General features: G+C 40.5%; 2 protein-coding genes across 5 annotated transcripts in view; both read left to right on the top strand.

Annotated features, from left to right (window-relative positions):
* Positions 1-18,605, top strand: part of bbs9 (Bardet-Biedl syndrome 9) — a 115,677-nt gene extending 97,072 nt beyond the window's left edge. For 2 of the 4 annotated variants that reach the window (XR_008300685.1, XR_008300684.1), the window contains exon 24: positions 16,027-16,164. Coding sequence is in view for 2 of the 4 variants with exons in the window: in XM_053227711.1 (XP_053083686.1) it covers positions 16,027-16,259 (233 nt within the window). In the remaining 2 variants the exon portion in view is untranslated. Of the gene's footprint in view, positions 1-16,026 lie in introns of all 4 variants that reach the window. The other 2 variants (XM_053227711.1, XM_053227712.1) reach the window with 2 other exon arrangements.
* A 2,250-nt stretch (positions 18,606-20,855) lies between these two features.
* The window catches only part of bmper (BMP binding endothelial regulator), a 23,538-nt gene continuing 22,723 nt past the window's right edge, over positions 20,856-21,670 (top strand). Inside the window, exon 1 of the mRNA XM_026941429.3 lies at positions 20,856-21,594. Coding sequence (XP_026797230.1) covers positions 21,489-21,594 — 106 coding nt within the window. The 5' untranslated portion in view covers positions 20,856-21,488. The remainder of the gene's footprint in view (positions 21,595-21,670) is intronic.

The following is a 21,670-nucleotide window of genomic DNA, read 5'->3' as shown; positions in this document are numbered from 1 at the left end:
AGACATGTGAATGTACGCCAAATAGGGAATTCAGTGTAGGGACATGTGACCTAATTTGCTGCCATCGTCCATTATTTGTGATTGATTGACGAGGTAACGGAGCACTGATGAATAAATGTCCTTTCTATTTTTAATACTGAAGAAGAAATAAAGTTTTGGGGGATTAGGGAAGTGCGGAAAACACCAAACGCAGTTTAGAGCATGCAGGGAATACCGCGCTAGTTACAAACGGGAAAATGTCCATGCTTGTATACACTACATGGTTTTATGGTGTGTGTGTGTGAGTTTGGACCCAAGCCCGGAAGCGTAGCAGAAATCACAGAACAGGGCCCACGGTCCCTGGTGAGGAGACGAGCCGCAAAAGCCCAGCAAATGCCAAACAAATTACGGCACAATTAGGGATGAGTAGGACGAGCCGGCTCGCTGCAGATTAGGACGGATTGTTTGGCTACGACTGCGTGTCACCAGCCTCCGCACGGAATGTAGACTTCCACAAGAAAGGGGCTCAGAGATTTACAGCCGGAAACCCAGCGCCGCACAGAAGACTTTTTAATTACGCCTTCACTCGCTCGTGGACTCCTCTTTTGGTTAAGGGGTGTGTGTGTGTGTGTGTGTGTGTGTGTGTTAATGCTAGGAGTCTTTCATTTTTCCTGTTAACATTGATGTCTTAAAGTGATATCCAGTGTGACCTTATTTCCGCTTTAGACAAAGAGTACAGACACCATCCCCAGGTGTGTGTGTGTGTGTGTGTGTGTGTGTTTGTGTGTGTGTAAATGTGCCCTGCAACACAGTTACCACTAACATTCTCATGTTTTTCATATCACTTTTGTTCTCCTTGCATTTCTCTCCCTGTCTCTCTCTCTCTCTCTCTCTCTCTCTCTCTGCCTCTCTGTCTCTCTATCTCTTTCCCCATCTTCCTCACTCTTTCTTTCAATCTTGCTGCGTGTTTGTGTCTGTCTCTCAATCTGTCTGTCTCTCTCTCTTTCTCAATCCTTCTGTCCTTCTCTGTCCCTCTCTATGACTCTCTCTGCCTCTCAGTCTCTGTCTCTCTTTCTGTCTGTCTCTCTTTTTGTCACTCTTGCTTTGCGTCTGTTTGTCTGTCTTTCTCTCTTCCACTTTCTATCTCTCTCTGTCTCTTTCTATCTCTCTCTCCCCCTCTCTCTCTCTCAATCTGTCTGTCTGTTTGTCTCTCTCTCTCTCTCTCTGTCTCTCTCTCTCCTTTACTGACTTTCTTGTGGTCTGTGGACAGTCACTCACATTTCTCTCAGATCGCTGTTACCATTACAGCTGTAACACACACACACACACACACACACACACACACACACACACACACACACACACACACACAGAGCCAGTAAACAATTCCAGATCTTATCGACCTGTAATGCAGACTACATGTGCTGATGTAATCTGCTAACCCCACCCCCAACACACACACACACACACACACACACACACACACTGAGAACCTGAGACAACAGCCATAGGTGTGGTGGAGAAACCAAGGGAGTGCAGGACAATAATCGTCATTTGATTCTATTGTGATGATGAGACACACAAGTGTGGTGTGTGTCTGTGTGTGTGTGTGTGTGTGTGTGTTTGTGTGCGTGTGCTTGTAGGCGTGTGCAATATTTTCATATTGTAACTGTCAAAATTGGCACCCACCTGACTTTTGTGTGTAGCTTTAATCAGAAATCTTGTAAAAACAATTGTCACACTATGAGGCTAGTTAAATAAACAGTTTTCTGCTCACTAGCAACCCAGACAAATAAAATACGCACTGGGTGGAAGTGTGCTGGGTGTGGCAGGAGTGTTTGCGTGTGTGTGTGTGTGTGTGTGTGTGTGGACTGTCATTCATTGCAACAGAATCATTGTCATTATATAATTATAACAACTTTTGATGATTTACTGATTTAACATGTGTGTTATTTCACAGTTGCATTGAATCTCTGTTATCTATATAAGGAATAAAACACTTGGGTGCATGGTCTTATAGGAAAATAATCCATGTCGGGGTGGGGTGATCTGGCCTGATGCAAAGCAGAGTTACTCTTACCGCCCCAAAGTTGATTATTTTCCTATTACAGCATGTCCCCGAGTGTTGTATTCCTCTTGTACAACAGCAATTTATTTATTAAAGAACGACACATTCACATTCCTGGGATTTGTACTAGGTCTCTGCATCATTTGTCCCAGGATTTTAACTTGCGTTCACACTTACTGTGCCCTTGAAATTAAAATGAGTGGATTCAGAGCTTTTTGTACCTGTTCTTCTGTGTTATGGACACCAATGCGATAGTATATCTAGTATATCTAGTATATCTAAAAATCCACAAAAAGTAGTTTTAGAAATTCGGTTTAATGAAGATTAGAATTCTTTGATGACTCATCCTTTACTAGTCTTCCTGTTCAGCCATTTAAATGCTCTCTCGAGCATATATGTCTTGCCCCCAGGGGCATGTCTTGCTCTAAATTAGTAAAGTTTGTTTAGATTGGGCGGGGGCATGGCGTCTCTCAAGTGCTATTGGCTGTCAAGCACTTGAACACACCGTCAATCTGACTTCCTGTTTCAAAAGGGAATATGCCAACATACAGAGTCAAATCACAGCTCTGAAGCCATTTCATAGCGACTTCTCTATTAATTACTGTTAAACATATTTTCACTCAGCGATGTGAGATCCTGGTCCAATCATTGCATTATTTTTTTTTTCCATCTCTGGACTGAGCACAAAATGATGGCCTTATCACCGCTGAGGTTTAATCCGCTCAATCCAAGCGCAGATGACAGATAATAGCAGCGGAGGGCTGTGTGTAACCCCATAGACCCGTGATCCCTACAGCTAGGGATTCTTGTCATCATTTTGCGGTATTAGAACGGCACAGAGATGCACAAAGCACTCTCTGTTCTTCTATAACCACAGTTACACACACACACACACACACAAGGACACTTCTCTTTATTAAAGTTTCACACACCTATATTTAGTGTGTTTGTGCAAACTACAGATTACGAGGACTGGAAGATGAATTGATTTACAGAAACATGATTGGTTTTGTGATATAGGAAAATAATCAACTTCAGGGTGGTGTGATTTGGTCTGACATGAAACGGAATTACCCAATGTTAATTATTTTCTTATAGCAGCATGTGTTTTATTTCTTTTATACCACAGTAACTTGCCAACACTAACAATTTTTGTTTATTTAAGAACGACACATAGTACTTTTTATTAATTTAATGTCATTAGTTCCTGTTATCACTTACATTCTCACAGCTATAAACAGTTGCTCCCTGCAACGTCTAGAATCTAGAATCTAGAAAAAGTCTTGAAGACTCCCCCATGTTGGAAAAATTAGTTATAGCAATTACAAAGTGCTGACACTGGAGACTCCTTCCAAAAATGCAAAATGCACACATTTAACAAGTCCCTATTTGATGAGCTGCCGCTATAGAATGTATTAGAACGAGCGCGCTAATATAATCCTGTGATTTTCCGTACAGTCAGCACTACTGTCAGAGCTGCTGTTATGTTATGCTGTGAACAAATTAATCGACAATTTCTGACTGAAAATTCAGCAGCTCTGTGGTATAAAGTAAACTATCCATGTAGTGATTTTTCCTCCGAGGGCGTTGTAAGCTGGAGCACTGTAGGGAAAAGCTCGGCTGTGTGAGATTCTATCCGCTCACCGTCCCATTTTTCACGGCACCGATCCATCATTAGCTAATATTCAGTTTGATGGAAACACATGAGCTCCAACATGTGCACCAATGCTCATGTTACCTCAAATTAGATTATAGCAGAGGAAAATTCACATAAAAAGTATGTGAATCCATGACTAACTGCACCCAAAGGGAATGTGTGCGTCTGCATAATTAACCTACAGTGATGATAGTATTTATTTCTTTAAAATGAAATGGATTAGGAAAGTATTCCTTATTAAAATTCAGAGTGACTATTCTGAATACTGCCTTTTCATAATGTATTGCGAACTGAATATGAGTACTTCATTTTTAATATACGGAATACTTAGCGTTGTTACTTGTATCCTGTTATGACTACATCTAGCTGTACATAAGATTAAAACAGGATGGTATACACTTTATGTAAAAAAAAAAAAAAAAAATACCAGGAAAAGAGTTCCATTTATTTTTATCATTATATAATAAGAGGAGTCTTCTTAAATGTGTGTTGTCTTCTTAAGGTTGGGTTGTGGCCCAGCAAACTGTATAGTCAGAGTTATAGATTGAACAAGCAAATATGTCTGTTGGTTGGTCATTTTACATATTACTTATTATTTGTTGAACTGCAACGATGACAAGATTTTCAAAACACAAAGGTAGCCAAATAAAAAAGTCAACATCAAAAAGTCAATAATATTAAGTAGGCCTGAATTTTTACTGCATACTGGCTGCAGGCCTACATCTAATCAAATTTAAGCTCAGTACTGAGCTAAATTACCTCCAATATACGTAGATGCCAAGTGATAATTATGCAAACGTGGACGGGTTGTTGGATTGTTGGGAAAAAAAAGAAAGCTCCAGACATCAAATGTGGATTTACTAGAATAGCAGACAGATGGTATGTTCAAACCACAGTGTATTTTGTCCAGAAAATGTCAAAGCCATAAGGGCATGCGTATTGAATTCTTTAAAAAAAAAAAAAAAAACCCAGAAATGACTGGATGCAAAAATAAATTACAAAACTCTCCAGGCATTTATATCATGTTAGCAATTTTATAACATGCTAAAAACACACACACACAAAGACAGTACGTCTCATGTTATGCTGCTATTGACATTACTAGAGAGGTCTTTGGAAAACCTTCTGCAGAAAACCTGAAGAATTTCTGATGTTGAATGACACCCTAAGTTGGTATTACATGATATGTCTGAAAATCCATCAAACAAAAACAGGTACTTAAGAAGTAAAAGGTTAGAGACTATTATGATTTTGGAATATACAAAAAAAAGTCATGTTGGCTTGTTATCATAATCATTTTTCAATTTTTTTTTGTACTGTCTAATTTACTAGCACTATAGGCCTTCACCCTCCAGAGCAATTGAGGAAATGTTTAAAACTTCACACAGCCACGACTCTGACACCATTCAGGGAGTTAAAATAACACGAGGACACAGCCAGTCCACACGCTGGCCCATTTACAAAGCTAATTAACAGAGCACAAGATGGATGTCTTCCAATTTTTTTTTTTCAATAAAGCTAATGTATCGAGAAGCTCGGAGCCAAAACGCTACCTCCGCCCCCGGGTTTTGGCCATTTGTTAACAATTAGTCACAAATAATTTTGGTCATTCAGAATAAGTGGGATTCCACAGGCATGAAGAAAAGCACTGTTTGAAGGGGAAAAGGGGGAAATATGTCTGCGGTGGATTTCTCAAAGATGGTTATGTGTGGTCAGCAATTCCACCTGGGCACACACATATACACAATAATGAATCTGTATTCTTGTGTTTAACATTAATAAGCAGTGGCATGGAGCAATAACCTCATTATTGAGCAAACCTGGAAGAATCTGGACAAATCTTTGGATGTCTATGGATGTAACCGTATATGAATACATTGTTTGGATTGAACAAATAATGTGTTTTTAAACAGATACAAATATGGATATAAATAGGAGGTGCACTGTAAAGGACAGGGATCCTGTGGGATATCACAAAAAAGTTGTGCAAGGAGGTTTTTACTCTTATGTGGGCATAAACGAGTGATCGGATACAAAGCTTGCAGAACAAAGAAAGTCCATGTTCATGGAATACATTTACAGCACTCATTCATTCCTCCTTAGTAACTGCCTGGTCAGGGTTGTGATGGTTTAATTAGGCTACCAGTTTGTTTATATTCTGGAAAATAGAGACAACTAAATTTGTTAGAAAATATCACAGGCAGAAACAAAAATAACAACTGTAAAGTATCCAAAAAAATCCTCTAATTGAGAGCAATAATGTCTTGGATTGATGTAGCAGAGATTGAGAGTTCACACACTGTGCTGACAGTGCTGATATTTCCAACTTTTTAGGCCATGACCATTTTTGGTTTAAATCCAAATGCAGATACAATATAGGGCCAAAAGTATTTAGACCATCACACCCATATGTGCTTCTTCTTCAAGCTGTTGCCACAAAGATGAAAGCACGGAATTGTCTGAAATGTCTTTATATGCTGTAGCATTAAGATTTCCTTTCACTATGGGGCCCAAACATGTTCCAGCATGACAATGCTTCTGTGCACAAAGGTCCATGAAGACATGGTTTGCTAAGGTTGGTGTGGATGAACAGATCCCTGACCTCCACTGAACTCCTTTGGGATGAATTGGAATGCAGACTACACCCCAGGCCTCCTTGCCCGACATCAGTGCCTGATCTCACTAATGATATTGTGGCTGAATAGACAAAAATCCCCACAGCCATGCTCCAAAATCTAGTGGAAAAGCTTCCCAGAAAAGTGGAGGTTATTATAACAGCAAAGGGGGACTCAATCTGGAATGGGATATTCAAAAAGTGTGTGATTGGTCAGGTGTCCACATACCTTTGGCCTTTATTTTACGCTTTCTCTCTATCTATCTCTCTGTCATGGCACAGTAAGTAAGATCACTGTTATGGATTATTATGGAGATCTTGGTCAACAGCTTTGAACCAGACATTCCTGCTTTTTCCAGCCGCATGATCTGCTGCGGAATCTCCAATCTCATCTCCTTAGCACTCGCCACTACCTCTAATGCTCCCACCCACATCAGAACACACAATGTGCCTGTCATGAGGGGCCACAGTAGTCCAGTCTATCTGTCTGGCCCAGTGACAGCCTTATTCATGTCTGCAAGGAGATTTGATCAAGCCGGGATGATGGATGGTATAATAAGTGTGAGCATACATCCAAGGAAGTACCTCAATTCTGTGTTGGCTTATCTAAAATGACTCCAAGCTCCCGTCTGGCTAAACCTTATGTTGACACCGTCCTTGTCATAGAGCCAAGACTTTATCCTAATCGCTTTGCCATGGAATACCACATACACGTTTTGAAGAATGTTCTTTAGGAAGCAGATCTAGCACTTCTTGCCTGGGCCAAAGAAGCATTTTTGGTAGGCAGTAGACTTAAAGCACCTTGAATTAAGGCACACTTTATATTGCAGTTAAGCCATCTCACGTGCTAGAGGTTCGTGTCGGTCATAAATCATGTCAGCTCCACAAGACCTTATGTTAGACCACTGGATCATAGTCCTTCAAGGGTTCTAACTTGCCCCCTAATCATACAACCTATGCACCAAGAGAAAACATAAAGAAAGAAATGGATTTCGTTCTCTGATTTTCTCCTGACATAATGTCTCTTTTGTTTCTATTCTACATTAAACTATTTCCTGCCCTTTTTTCTTCCCTCTTGCTCGTTTAAGAAGGCCACATGGTTTATAAAGTGTCTTTGGCAAAGGTTGACCGGCAAGCTGCTGCTACATTCATGACCAAAAACAGAAATCGTCCGTCTGGCCAAGAATAAGACTTTCATTTTTTTTCCCTTCCCTGTTTAGTCAAGTGATGATATCTGGTGTTTTATGACATGCCTGTCATAGCTATTGAAGTTAACATTAGATTGTAAAGGCCGATCTGACCCTGTGGGAAACAGCAGAATCAAAACAGTGCCTTGCAAAACAACAGAAAAAATGTTTCCGCGCAAGGTGGCTTTAACTTGATAGGTTGGATAGATCAAGCTACTTGACTCTCATGCATCCTGGAGATTGTTGGGTGTCTATTGCTTTATTTGCACAATGCTTATAGGGTTTTGTGGTGTAAGACCCAAAGATAAATAGGTCTAGACACCAGAAATTCTTCATGACAACAGAGGGGACTTTGTGGATTCTTTGTGGATTCAAAAGAGGTTTTTTGAAATTTTCATCATGCTTTACTCCCTTATAAGAAAGAACACATCATATTTTTCAGTGGAGCAGGTGTTCTTGACAAAACCATCCAACAGCCCAGAGGTGATACAGATAGCACCAGAGAAAGAGAGAGAAAGGGCGAGATAGAGGAAAAGATACAGAGAAAGGGAGGATAGAACCGCCAGCAGATTTATGATTCTGTAAGGCTGCAGCAAAGGGAGGAGGCTGCCTCGGGGTCTGAAATAACGCCTGCAGTGATAAAATCCAGTCTGACCCTGGGAGGCAACCATTGCCCACAGTGTCCAGCCACAAACACAGAAAAATGAATACATGGAAATTCATTTTAGGAAATGATTAAAATAATCGGGACTTTTTGTCACAGCTCACAGCACCTGTTTGAGGTTTTAGTGGAGCTGAAATATGCGAACAAGGGGGCAAAAAATTCCCATTTTTGTAAACCCAGACATGCATATTTTTGTGTGCTGGTGGTTGGATTTCTGTGAAATTGGTGGCTTGGTGGTTACGAGAAGACGCATTGCCAGTGTGAAGCAGCAAAGTGGTAAAAACCCATTTGGATTCCCTGCAGCGATTTTTCAAACATGCTGCCGCAACAAAGGAAGCCTGTGGCTTTCTAGAGACAGAACATGTCGGCTTAGTGCTGTAGAAATCTAGCATGTGTGGTTCTTTTGTGCGTTGTATGTTTTTTGTGTGGTTTCTTTGTGCACATATTCAAATGCAAACCTGACTTGTTGAGTGTGTGTGTGTGTGTTCATGCAAACATTCAAATATAACGGTGCTTTTAAGCATTCCTCGCAATGTGTGTGTCAGCTTGCGTGATTACACACTTAAGATTTTGTGTGTATGCGTGTGTCCACGGGGCCTACCACTTGAATTAACTTGTCTTAGATGTGGTCGAGCTCTGTGTGGGTAGAATGCAGACTTTGCAAACCCCAAGACAGTAGACCAGAGTTGCAAGTGTGTAAAGGGGAGAGACGTTGCGTACCAGGGCGTTGACAAGAAGAGAGAAAATATCTCCGCTGACCACGGGAATGATCACACTCGCACCACACCCTCGAGTGCTAAGAGCGGCCAGAGCAAACAAAGATTGCGCAAAGTCCTTCCTCTTGGTGCACCTCGATTGTTTGCATTTTGCAGGTGCGCGTTCCTGCGTGCTCAGAGCTCTATTCGAGTTAATTACCCAGTGGGAGAAGCTTTCACCAGAATACACAGACGGATCAGCAATACTGGGTTCCTCAACCCCCACGCCTGCATTCCAAGAGCAGGAATAGTATTAAGAAACCAGATCAGCACAACAAGCCAACCGCTGTAACCATCCTCTCTCTCCCTCTGTCTGTCTCCATCCATACATCCTTTCCTTTACACTCCCCCCCAAGTCTCGCCTTCTGCCCAAACACACAAACCACAACCCGTCTGGCTTTGGCACATGCCATTGTGAGTTGCTATCCTTCGTTAAAAAAAAATTCCCAGTTAGTCGCCGTCAACAAGCTCATCCCTCCTATTTACGGTGAATAAAAACGAAGGGAATTTTTCCCAAGCAGTCCACGACAGGAGATCCACTTCATCATCCTTCACTTATTCCACACCTGGAACTTTCCTGCGCTGTTTACTGTCAAGGTTATGACTTTAGACAGAGATCGTAAGTACAGTGAACGTTGGGGTATAATGTGCAGTATGTGGTTCCCTGTGTGGGAAAGTTAACAGTGAAAATGTGAAAGATCCTAAACTCTTAAACTTAAAGCCACGCTCTGCGATTTTTCCGTTTGCCTCAGTTTGACTGCATATAAACATTTCCCATCGAAGACAATTCACTGCAGATGCCTCCAGACCTCAATGAAAGTTTCTTCCCACTACAAGAAATATATGACGATTTATCATTTTGTTGTTTACAAACAGTGATGATGTAAGCGATTAGGTCTTCCAAAGAGATTTCATCAGGATCTATCAACTGTTGTTGATCTAAAATCTCAGAATGTCCTTATAGAAAAGATTACGCTATAAAAAACACTGAAGATTCGTATAAAATCCAGGCTGAATAATAATTATATTCTCTTTATTTACTCAGTCTGTTTTGATTTACCAGGAACATGTTAATCAGTTACTGATTGTAACATTACAGCTGTGGCTTCCTTTCCAGATAACATATTATGTTTTTCTTTTTTGACCCAATTTACTTCGCTAATTTATTTATATCCAATTCCCACCCATCCGTTGACTGCCTTATTCTGTGTACATGAGCTCACAGATGCACACAGTTGACTAATGTTGCTTTGCCTGGAGGCAGAAGGAGAGGAATCCATCTTTCCCACCCGGATAGCAGAGGCATTTTATTATGGGATTCGAATTTGCCATATCCCAATCATGAGCTGAAAGCTTTAACCACTGCAGCCAACTAAAATGTGTTATGTTTCAATGGTGTGTTACATGTTCTCATGAAAATTCTCCTCTTGGGAAAGGTGCGTCCATCTTTGGCAGTCCTGGAATTTCAACTCTTCTGATCACACACTTAGAGTTTTAACCACGGATTTACCACTGCCTTGAAACAAGGTGTGAATGAGAGTGTGTGCATGGTGCCTTGTGATAGACTGTCAACCCATCCAGTGTGTATTCCTGCCTCACACCCAGTATTCCCAAGATCCACCATGACAATTTTTAATTTTTCAATTATTCATGAGAGATTTCCAGCTGAATATGGAAGTACAGCTATAAAATAAAGTGAGTCCTGCCATTTGACCATCTAACCATGAAAAAAACACACTGTATCTATCAGCCTCCAGCTTCATGCCCAGTCTATCCCACCTTTCTATAAAGAAACTTATGGAAAACAATTCGTAGCAATTGAATTTAACGACGGTGCACTGTTACCATGTTTACCAAGAGGGATACCTGGAATTTTCATTGGAAAATCTGAACTAGTGTTGAACAAGTTACGTGCATCACAAAATACGGAGCGTGTTAGGTTTAATATGCAAATGTAAGGAAGGTTTACCAGGTAAAGGGGCAGTGTGTGTGCACAGTTGGAGGTATTTCTAATTTTGCATATTAATACAATCTGGAGTTTTTAATCCAAGCATTTTTAAAGCCACTATAGCAAAAAATATATATTAAATATAGAAAAAAATAGTTACATATTTAAGTCACATACTAAGAAGTTTTCCTATGCTGTTATAAATTGTGTGGCAGCCTGGGAAAACCTGTCAAATATTCATGTGGCTGAATGAACGGCCAAAAAAGAAAGTCTAGTTTTGAAAGAAAGTTGAAGAAAGTTGTTTTTTTCTATTGAATGAGAAGTGTGCCACTATAATCTAAATTTAAAATCAAAATAATAAATATGAATTTATTATTATAAAATTGAATTTGAAACCTCGCACACAAACTTAGGCATACAAAACTTCAGTTATGAATTCTAATCATGGCATGAAATGCAGATTTGTACATTTTAAATTCAGATTGTAGCGGCACATTTCTCATTCCGTTCTCGTTTTTGCTCCTGCACCACCGTCAGAATGAGATCTTTAAATGCAGTTTTCTTTTTTTTTTCACTTTTAGGGGTTTTCACAATGTTAGAACTTTGATACATGCAAATGAAAAGAATATTTCAGTTCATAAAAGCCTTTTTCTAGTTTGCAGAACTATATGTAGTAGAAAATGTAAAAATTTCACCACACGATGGGTTTTCCTGGGCCGCCACACATTTATGAAAGCAGAGGGTAGAGGCAGGTGTCTAACACACCAGAGTGCCATAAACTAGATGAGTTCTTTGATGGAGTGTGTCTCAAGTAGTATCTAGTAAGTCTTCTTCCTTTCACATACTGTACATGTATTTCATCTTCTCTTTAACTCCTTCTTTACAGAAAGTCGAATCTCTCAGAACACGCTCTCACACATTCACACACTGACTGGACAGTTCCCATGGCTTCCACTTTTAGCTTGCGACAGCGACACACACGCGGTGTCGAGAGTCGGCCAGCAGAGCCACAGTATTTATAAAACAGTGGGAAGAGCACAGAAGCCTCCCGCATCGAACAGTCCGGAGGGCCATGCAGGCGCTCTGTGTGTCCATGTGTGTGTGTTTTGACTACGGCCGCCAGAGTCTCACACACCCACCTGAGCGGAAAATCGACTCTTTGAAACGCCGATATGTGCTTTGTCCTCGACCAGCGTTATCAAACTGTTTACCGCTGTTCTTCTTTCTGTGTGCGCTCGTGGTGGTGCCTGATGAGATAGCGCTGTACTGTAGAAGAAACACACACACACATTTTTCAGTAAAGTCACTTTGATGCTCAGAACATGTGAGGTGACACAGAAGATGTTCCACTGGTAGATACATGCTAACTGGAGGGTCTGTTTAGTCTTGTAAACTTGTGTGTGTGTGTGTGTGTGTGTGTGTGTGTGTGTTGCATTGTTTGAGATGTGTGTTAATTTAGTGAGCTACAGACTTCATCAGCAACCACGTTATTATTTATCCGTCTGTATATGTCGGAATGATTGACTGTTCAGGTTCTACGTAGATTTTTATATTCATATTCAAAGCCAAAAAATCCACAGTCAGTTTTTATAAGATCTCATCGTAATGTATTTCTATAGATGACCCTTCTGTAGCATGATGTGGAAAGGACAAGGAAATGGGGTTCCTGACAAATTTTCAGCTATTCCAGACTTTAATTTTTTTATTATTATTATTATGGCGCTGATTGTGTTTAACTCTTAACTGTTTGTGATTTTTTTAAAAGATATTTTGCGATCCTTGCAGCCTCGCAATTGTTGTCAGATTGTAAAGCTGATCATTTCTATTTATTTTAATTTTATTTTAATATTAGGAGTGCTACATATGATTGATTAGATGCTAAACTATTTCTTGTACTCGAGCAATGACAATGAAGTCGAATCTAATCGTAGTTAACTAGCACAGATTATGACAAGTTCTGCTTTTTTTACAGTGTCGTGAACTCACACCTCAGCTTCCCCTTGACGTGCGCTCATACACTCCAACACAGTAGCTGTGAGGATTAGACCTGCCGCTACCTGACAGCACAGGATTAACCCGTGACCTGTGACATAGTGCCTTCTCCATTTCCATTCACACACACACACACGCACACACACACACGTATGTTCACATTTCCATTCTTTCAGTTCCTAAGTTACTAAGTTGATTAATCTATTAAAATTTTAAAATGAATTTCAAATTAAAGTTTAAAATCAAAATGGTGAAAATTAAAGTGAAGACTTCTTATATAACTGTTGCATAGTACAAACAAATGAGGCATAGTTGTTAACCCTGCGCTGCGACACGACCAAGCATCTGGAAGCCATTTATTTTCAACGAGAGCTGATGATTTCAAGCAATATTAGGAAAAGCGACCTTAAGCGACACAACAAAGTTGAGCAATCATAGTCTGGAATTGTTTAGAGATCAAATGGGTGGTTTTATTTGCATTCTGTAGCTAGTTTGTTCTGATACTGCACTAGCCTGGTGCTACCAGTGAAACCATGGCAACCGGCAGTAAACTAAAGATAAGACACGCCCACAGGGACTAACGTAGAGCAATCTGAGTGTCATGAGGCGTAAAAATTGCTGCCTGCGTGAACGTAGCGTATGTCCTAAAATCAACCATCTGAAATATTTGAGTTTTAGATTTCATGAAATTAATATTTGCTCTATTTATGCATTTGGTATTATTTTTATTATTATATTATAAAATTATTATATATTAGCTCGGTTTTGAAGAGTAATGTCAAATAATAAAGTGTTTTTCATTACCTGGTATTTATTTAATTAACTGTTGATTTAGCATAAAAAGCAGTAAAACAACGAATTGATAATAAGTATAAGAATTATTTTTAAAAATGTTTAAGTGTTAACGTTTCAGTGCAAGTTAGTAAGTAAGTTTCTGTTTCGGTCTAGAATTTTCATTTCAGTGAATCACTGTGATGTGTGAGAGAACGTGTCTTAGTCAGCACACACACTTGTGCATACTCAGATTTTTAAATTTAAAGCTGCAGTGGGGGACTTTTGGGATGTGATAATTGGAAGATTTCGCTAAGGTTGCTGTGGCAGTCCATAGACTCAAATCCAACCCAATATTTCTGAGTTTTAATCCATATTTTAGACTTTCCAGCCTAAGTTGCTGTAAAACAAGAGCACCATGTATTAGAGAATTTTCCTCTACTGCTTCAATAACTCTTTTGATTCAGTATTTTAAATACAGTAATTCTTTATTCTTAACAAAGTTACATACTGCAGCTTTAATTAGCTGTAAAAGATCTAAGGGTCTGGCTTGTTGGTGCCTGGCCTGGCACTGGCTCTACTCGCTCTTGAAACCGCCTCTGCTTATATATAGACTCCAACTTTATTAGTGCTTTTCCGCCTCACATCACACGTGTCGCTTTGTTGTGCTGCCCATGCGGCTTTTTTTACGAGCCTCTCTATAGTTTTTCCTGTATGTATTTCTTCTTATCTCGCCCTCTTTGTTTTGGTTTGGTGGCCGCACGGGAACTCATTTGCATGCTGAGGTTTCCGTCATATGGGAGCACTTAAAGTTCTCTCAGTCCGAATGTAATCTCAACATTTATATTATGTAGAGCTAAATGAGACTTCTCTAAAACGGTCACTCGGGAAAACAAACACAGGACGCTTTACTAGACGTTAATAAGCGACAGCGATCGCTGGGACTGGACGGCCCTGTTCTCACCTTATCAGTAAGCCGATCAGCTGCTGAGAGGGACCTGAGCGTGTGTATGTGTGTGTGTGTGTGTTCACGTTTCTTTGTTATGCGTCAGGTGCTGTTGTCACTCTGTCAGTCACAGCAGGCAGTAGAAACGTCTGTCAGAATCAGACACACACGATGGGATCATGCCCTTAACCCCGTGATACTAATACACACACCCCAACACTTAACCCCCCGGGACGAGTCTCAATCCTCCCACCTGCGCGCTTGGCGCCTCCAGGTCCAGTGAGATAGAGATATAGAAAGAGAGACAGGCCAAACTCGCAGCTTTTCCCCGTGGGAGCTGACAGCAGACACCGGCTTAATTGGGCCACGGACACACAACTACATTCTACACGCTGTGTTAATACCGTGTGTGTGTTTGCACAACGATAAGCATATGCAACAAAGATGTTATGTTTGAATGTGCTTTATTTTCAGTGTGTGTGGGGGAAGCACTGCTGCTTCTGCGTATGTGTTTGTGTATGTATATGCACACTTATCCATAATACATTAGTGCGTCCGTCTTAATCGGTTAAATTCCCCGATCTCAATGTTATCTCTGACCTCTAAATGTAGCTGCGGTTCGACACCCGATAACACGAACCAAGTGGAAATAATTCACCTTGCTGTTGTCCTTCCCCCACCTTTTTTTTTTTAATACATGAGGTCTGCTAAACAAGAGCGTGTGGTAATTACAAAATAATAATCCTGTTATTAGATACTAAAAACAAATTGTGAACAACATAATATTTAAAAAAACTAAAATAAAATTTCATTAAAAATGTATATGATTAAAATTTATTATCAAATTAAATGTAAAAATAAAACATAAATAATTCAAACAATATAATTTTTAAATATTGCAGTAGAAAATGAAATGAAATAAAAAAATTATTATGCAAATCATTTTTACACTTAAATACACTAATTTTAGACCTGACTAATTTAAGATATAAATGGAAATGTGTTGAATTTGGAGATATTGTGGGGCAAAAACTTTTAAGCAAATGAAGCAATTTGTTCTTACACCATTTATTTATTTGTTGCTCTTTTTCCTAATGTTATTTTTATTCAGAAATCTTATTAATCTTCATTGCAAAATTCAGGCTGCAAACATTAATGGCCAAAAGATACATCAAAATGTTTTTGATATATAATATACAAACACCCCATATGTAAATATCTCTAATTATATTACATATACAATTCTCTATCTATTATTGAAAATGTTTTTACAGCAAAAAAGTGTAAATAAAATGCTATCGGAATCGTTAAAATCAAAGGAAAAAAGAAAAATGGGTTTGATCTGAAATAAATTTAATAAATGATTTAATAAATGACTTTGAAATAAATTTGATCTGATTTTCAATGTTCTCTTAAATCTGTTTTTTTTTTTTAACCATACACAGGTTCATCAAAAGAAAAGAAAGAGAAGGATTCAGAGAAGGAGTTAAAAGAGATCAAGAAGGACTCAAAAGAGCCAACCAAGGAGAAAGAGTCAAAGAAGGAGTTCAAAGAGTCGAAGAAAGAATCGAGCAGGGAGAACGACTCTGCGCTCGAGCCTGAGAAAGAGAAAGTAAAGGTGTCCAAAAAGCCCTCAGTCAAGTCCAAAGAGAAAAAGAAAGAAGTGGGGGACGGCTGACCAGATGCAACACGCACATACACACACACACACACACACACACACACACACACACACACACACATGCACACACACCATCAGTTTGGGTGGCTTTTCCCATTCCCTGTGCTGAAACCTCATATAGGCAGCATATAAGTACAGGCTGAGCGTCGCTGTCGCTATTTGTTAGCGCTTGTTTTCCAGCGAGACCACAGCATCTGTCGTCTGTTTCATCATCATCTCAGTGCCAGAGACGAGAGAGAGTGTTACACCGTGAAGCTTCCTCTCCATCAAGGAAACAGAAGCAAGTGGGAAACTTTCTGCTCAGTTTATTTTAGAGACAGCGATCGGAGAATGCAGGCTGAAACCCACAGTGCTAACCAAGCCACCCACGCCGGGCCAGCGTGACGTCTAACTCTAACCTCTCTCTCTCTCTCTCTCTGACTCTCTCGCCCCCTCATGGGCAGCACGCCCTACCAAGCCACCTCCCCAGCTCTAAAAATAACCCGAGTCGAGCCACAGACGGGTCCACTGAGGCCATCTCTCCCTCTCTATCTCTCCCTCTCTATTTCTCTCTCTCTCTTTCTTTTTCTGTCTGTCTGTCTGTCTCTGTATGTCTGTCCCACCACATACTGTACCACCTCCCAACATACACATGTATATTGTGTCTCTCCGGCTCTCCCCGTCACTTTCTGTCACCCACACACACACACACACTTGCAGCAGCTGTGTATTGCTCAGTCCAGACTGTAGACATTGTAGTCAGCATATTTGCTGCAGCAAACTAAGCAGTGACAATCCCACGCCTAGGGCCAGCGGGTTTCTTTTAGGGTCGCCTAGGGCCACTGCGTCTGTCTTTTTCGTCTGTAATGTGTCAGTGTAAGTCGAGCGTGATTTAAGCTTGAGTGTGTGACATTAGGATTTCTGGATACCTGGGTAAGTTCCATTTTGGTGACATTACACAGTTAAGTCAAGATTTAGTAAGAGAGCTCCTATTAGGGCCTGACTGATACAGAGTTTCAGGATTCTACATTATAATGGGTCAAAAGTTGTTGGTTAATTTTCGGTCACCTCACAAAATCACAGTTTACATTAACACTCTTTCTGATACATTATCGTTTCTATAGTAGCAACTAATTCACAAGGACTTGTATGGCTGACAAGACATATAATATCCTCTTCAGGATGTGCTGTTATTGGAAAATAATCAAAGTTCAGGGTGGTAACAGTAACTCTCCTTCATGTTTTTGATTATTTTTCCTGTAACAGCACAAACTCCCAAGCATGAAAATGAAGGAGACACCAAAAAAAAAAAAAGAAGTTGTGTACATTTATCCTTATATTGTAATTTTTAATCAATAACATGAGCTGTCGCAGTGATGTGAGTGATTTGCTGTCTTCTGTGGGCGTGGCTATTGAAAGGAACATTAAATGCATGCACCAAAATCACAGACTGTACCTTTAACTTCGGCTCATTGTATTAGATCCATCAGTCAGGCCCTAATTCCTACACTTTAACCCTTTTCCTTCAGCCCTGTTTTGCTATTGGATACCACTGTGTGTATGTCTGATGTGTGCAAGTGCATAGCCTCCATATACAGCATCAGGATATGCACAATAGGGTGTACATAAAAGAGGTGGGTTCCAGTTGTTAAATATTATAGTGATACATTTTCTTTTTAGACACAACAGCTTACAGCTTGTAAATGTTCTTTTACAGTATTCTGGAATTATATCTGAATTATTATTCAGAATACATATACTACTGCATATTACAAGCTAATCTGTTTAAAAAGAAAACACTTTTCATCCACTTTGGAGAAGAATTCGGAAACTTTGTAATAGATGTGTAAATTAGTGCCAGAGCCATTTTAGAGCGTGGCCAAGAATAAAAGTACAGGTTTTGAATTAAGGTTTTGTATTATTTTTTATAGCAGCTTTTGACGGCCAAATGGAGTAGATCACTGTATATTATATGGTTCTTATTGCAACGTTATGTGCTTGTGAACTAATCATTTAGTGTGTAAAGAACAGCCGAAATGGGTTGCCATTAGAAACCAAACCAATTTTATAGTCTGTTATACCACATGGCAAGATTTTATAAAACAGCGCCACCTCAGAGAGCCCATGGGTTAATGTAATACCTCAAGCACATAGTTGTCCTGTTATAATTTACTCAACTATTGTTTTATATCGCTGACCTTTAGATACATAATAAAGGAATACAATAATGAGATCCTACAGCTATCTGTTTTATTGATCTGGAAAAAAAAAAACAGTGGGATAAGGTAAGAAATTTGACCTTGTGGGCATAAAGCATTTATAAGCACTCTTTACAGCCATGGTGAGCAGAAAAGCATCTTAGAATGCACAACGTGTCAAACCTTGAGGCGGATGAGCTACAACAGCAGAAAACCACATCGCGTTCCACGCCTGTCAGCCAAGTACAGGAATCTGAGGCCACAGTGGGCACACACTCACCGAACCTGGACATTTGAAGATCATCACCTGGTCTGATGAATCTCGATTTCTGTTACAGGTGGGAGGGGCAGAATTTGGCACTAAGAACATGAATCCATGAACCCAACCTGCCTTTTGTCGTCAGTTCAAGGTGGTGGTGGTGGTGTAATGGTGTGGGGAATGTTTTTTTTTTTGTATCCCTTTATGGCCACAGTTCACCCATTCCTTAACAGCTATTTCCAGCATAATACTGCACCATGTCACAAAGCACAAAGTCGTCTCACACTGGTTCCATGAGCATGACAACTTCACACACACTTCAATGCCATCCCCAGTCACCACAGTCATCTGAATCTAATAGAGCTCTTTTGCAATATAGTAGAATGGGAGAATTGTAGCATCAATGTGCAGCTGACAAATCTGCAGCAAAACTGGTTACTTTATTTATTTATTTATTTATTTATTATTTGGGCAGATTTTTAGTTATTGGAATTCACAATTAACTGAGCAATGATATATAATGCTTGCTGAAGTGATGGGTTTGTGTGCATCTTTATTTTAATTAGTGATAAACTGACACGCTTTAAAGGAATGGTTAATAGGAATGGTAAAAATTCTAATTTACACAATTTCGCACTTACTGCCACTCTCCTCCAAGTGTCCAGAAACATGCCATTAAAGGCAAAATGCCTGTTAATTTGCCCGTAAGCGTGAACATGTGTGTGCAAGGTGCCCTGCGATGGACTGGTGTTCCATCGGGAGTGAATTCTTCCAGCATTACACCCAGTGTTTCCAGGATAAGCTCCGGATTCACTGTGACCCTGATCAGGATAAAGTGATTACTAAAGAAGAATGAATGAACGCTGTCACATTGTGGAGGCCATTTTAGACAAACAAAATCTCTTTTTTTGTTCTAGTGCACCAAATGCGTGAAGGCGGAATTGTAGAGGAAGTGATGATGGTGATGATGATGACGACATGGCTCCTGTTTGAACTTGAATTTGCAAATACAGACTCCCCAAGCTATCTTATGAAATTGGTTATGAGTTTGACTGTGTAACTTAAGAAAGATGGTTTAAGCAAAAGTATGAGAATTTCTTTTCCTAGTCTTATAGCTTCAGTCCCAAACTAAAGAAGCAAATGTTATGCTCCACATGTCTTGAGTGCTGAGCTACATTTAGAGTATGGATTTTTTTCCCCCTGAAGTAATCCTTTAAGAAGGGAGCTTGGTCTCTGGGTTATTTAAAATTATATGATGCAGTCTAAGGTCCAGTGTGGTCGTGGTCGTAACTGACTCGTTGTAGCTCAGTTTCTCGTTCTTCACCTCTCTCTCTCTCTCTCTCTCTCAGTAATGTCAGGTATAAGCTTTATAATGTCGGGTTGCATTATATATGTGGACAGGAGGAAGCAATTTTAATGCTGAGCTTTTCAGTGCAGGTTGTGGGGGAGGATTTTATGGTGAAAAACGTGGCTGCATCCCTGCACATCCCCACTCTGTCCTGCAGCAGGTCACGGGTCGCGCGCATGTCCTCCTGACAGCTGACCGTGCGGAGTCCAGGAGTCTGCGCCTCTCACGAGCGTGACCGGCTGTTCTCACACACACACACACCTACAGCATCAAACACACAGGACACACCAGGCGAGCGTCTGCTACTCACTTCCACCTGGCTGTGTGGATCTAATGTTTTGGTTTTGCAGTAAACCAAATCAATAGAAGTATTAAAAGATTTCATCTCTACCAATTATTCCACGTGCAAAAGTTCTCTTTGGTGCCATCTAGAGGATCAGATTACTGTGGTCAGTGTTTCCCTCCTCATAACAGTCCCTGGTGGTTTCAGATTTAATGTTTTGCAATAAAATGAAAGAAAACGCAGTTTCCTAACAACAGCAACAACAAAAAATCGGGTTGGGTTAGAATTACTCTTTGAAGCCATGTTTTATTTGTTATCCAGTGGTTTCTTTGGAGTGTTGCAAAAGTTTACTGTATTCATTTGGTCACGCGCAATTGTTTGCATAACAGAAAATAATCAGTGTAAGAGTAGCCTTTGGTCTTTTGCATCAATTCCTGTGTAATGTTTAATGCATGGCACAGCTGATTGGATCCGTGTCCCCCCCCCTCCAAAACACACACACACACACACACACACACTCAGTCCAGGCGCGTGAATTGCTCCTTTTGCAGCCTGGTTAGCGGTAAGAGGAGATGTGATAGGGAAACACTCGGATTTCACCCCCCGTCGAGACAGTCTTCATTACAGAGCCGCGCGCGTGCAGACCTACACCACCACCATCAGAAAAGGTTTGGAGGATGAGCATGATAACCCCCTCGGCTGCGATTTAAATATCTGTGTGTGGTGGGGGCTGATCTGTTCCTGCTCGGGAGGAGGTTCCTGCGCCGCGGGAACGTTTAACTGGAGGCGCGGAGTTTCTATTAAATCCCCACAGTGCAGTGCGGTGCAGCTCAGTGCGCGCGCCGGGAGCGTCGGAGGCGCGTCAGGTTCAAAACGTTTCCCTTACGCACGCACTGGGACGTGACTTGGCACTTTTGGACGCCTGTTAGTCAGTAGGATATTCCCGGGTGATGGTTCTGAGCATCTTTAGGAGCCATCAGAGGAGATACTGATCGTTTCAGGAGACAGAATGAGCACGGGCGCGTGAAGCGGGGATGAAGCTGCACGATTCCGAGACCTTCACATCCACGGCTTCACTCTGACCGGATTTTACCGTTTGGATAAAAAATATTTGGTTGAATTTTTTTTTTTTTTTTTTCACTCTCGGGACTAACTGGTGATGTTTTCCTCACCGCGCGAGACTATGAGGCTCGTCGTCACCCGCAGACTCTTTTTCTTGTTTTTATTATTCCAGGCTCCTCGGGTAATCGCGTCCATAATTACAGGTAAGCTGATCTCTAAGCGCGCGCGTCAGAAACTCGCACCCGAGCGCGCGTTTCCGTCACCGGGTCAACCTGCTGC

The sequence above is a fragment of the Pangasianodon hypophthalmus genome, chromosome 21, assembly GCF_027358585.1.
Source record: "Pangasianodon hypophthalmus isolate fPanHyp1 chromosome 21, fPanHyp1.pri, whole genome shotgun sequence".
Classification (NCBI taxonomy): Eukaryota; Metazoa; Chordata; class Actinopteri; order Siluriformes; family Pangasiidae; genus Pangasianodon; species Pangasianodon hypophthalmus.
The sequence above is the reverse complement of the archived record's forward strand: the minus strand, read 5'-3'. Positions and strand labels throughout refer to the sequence as shown.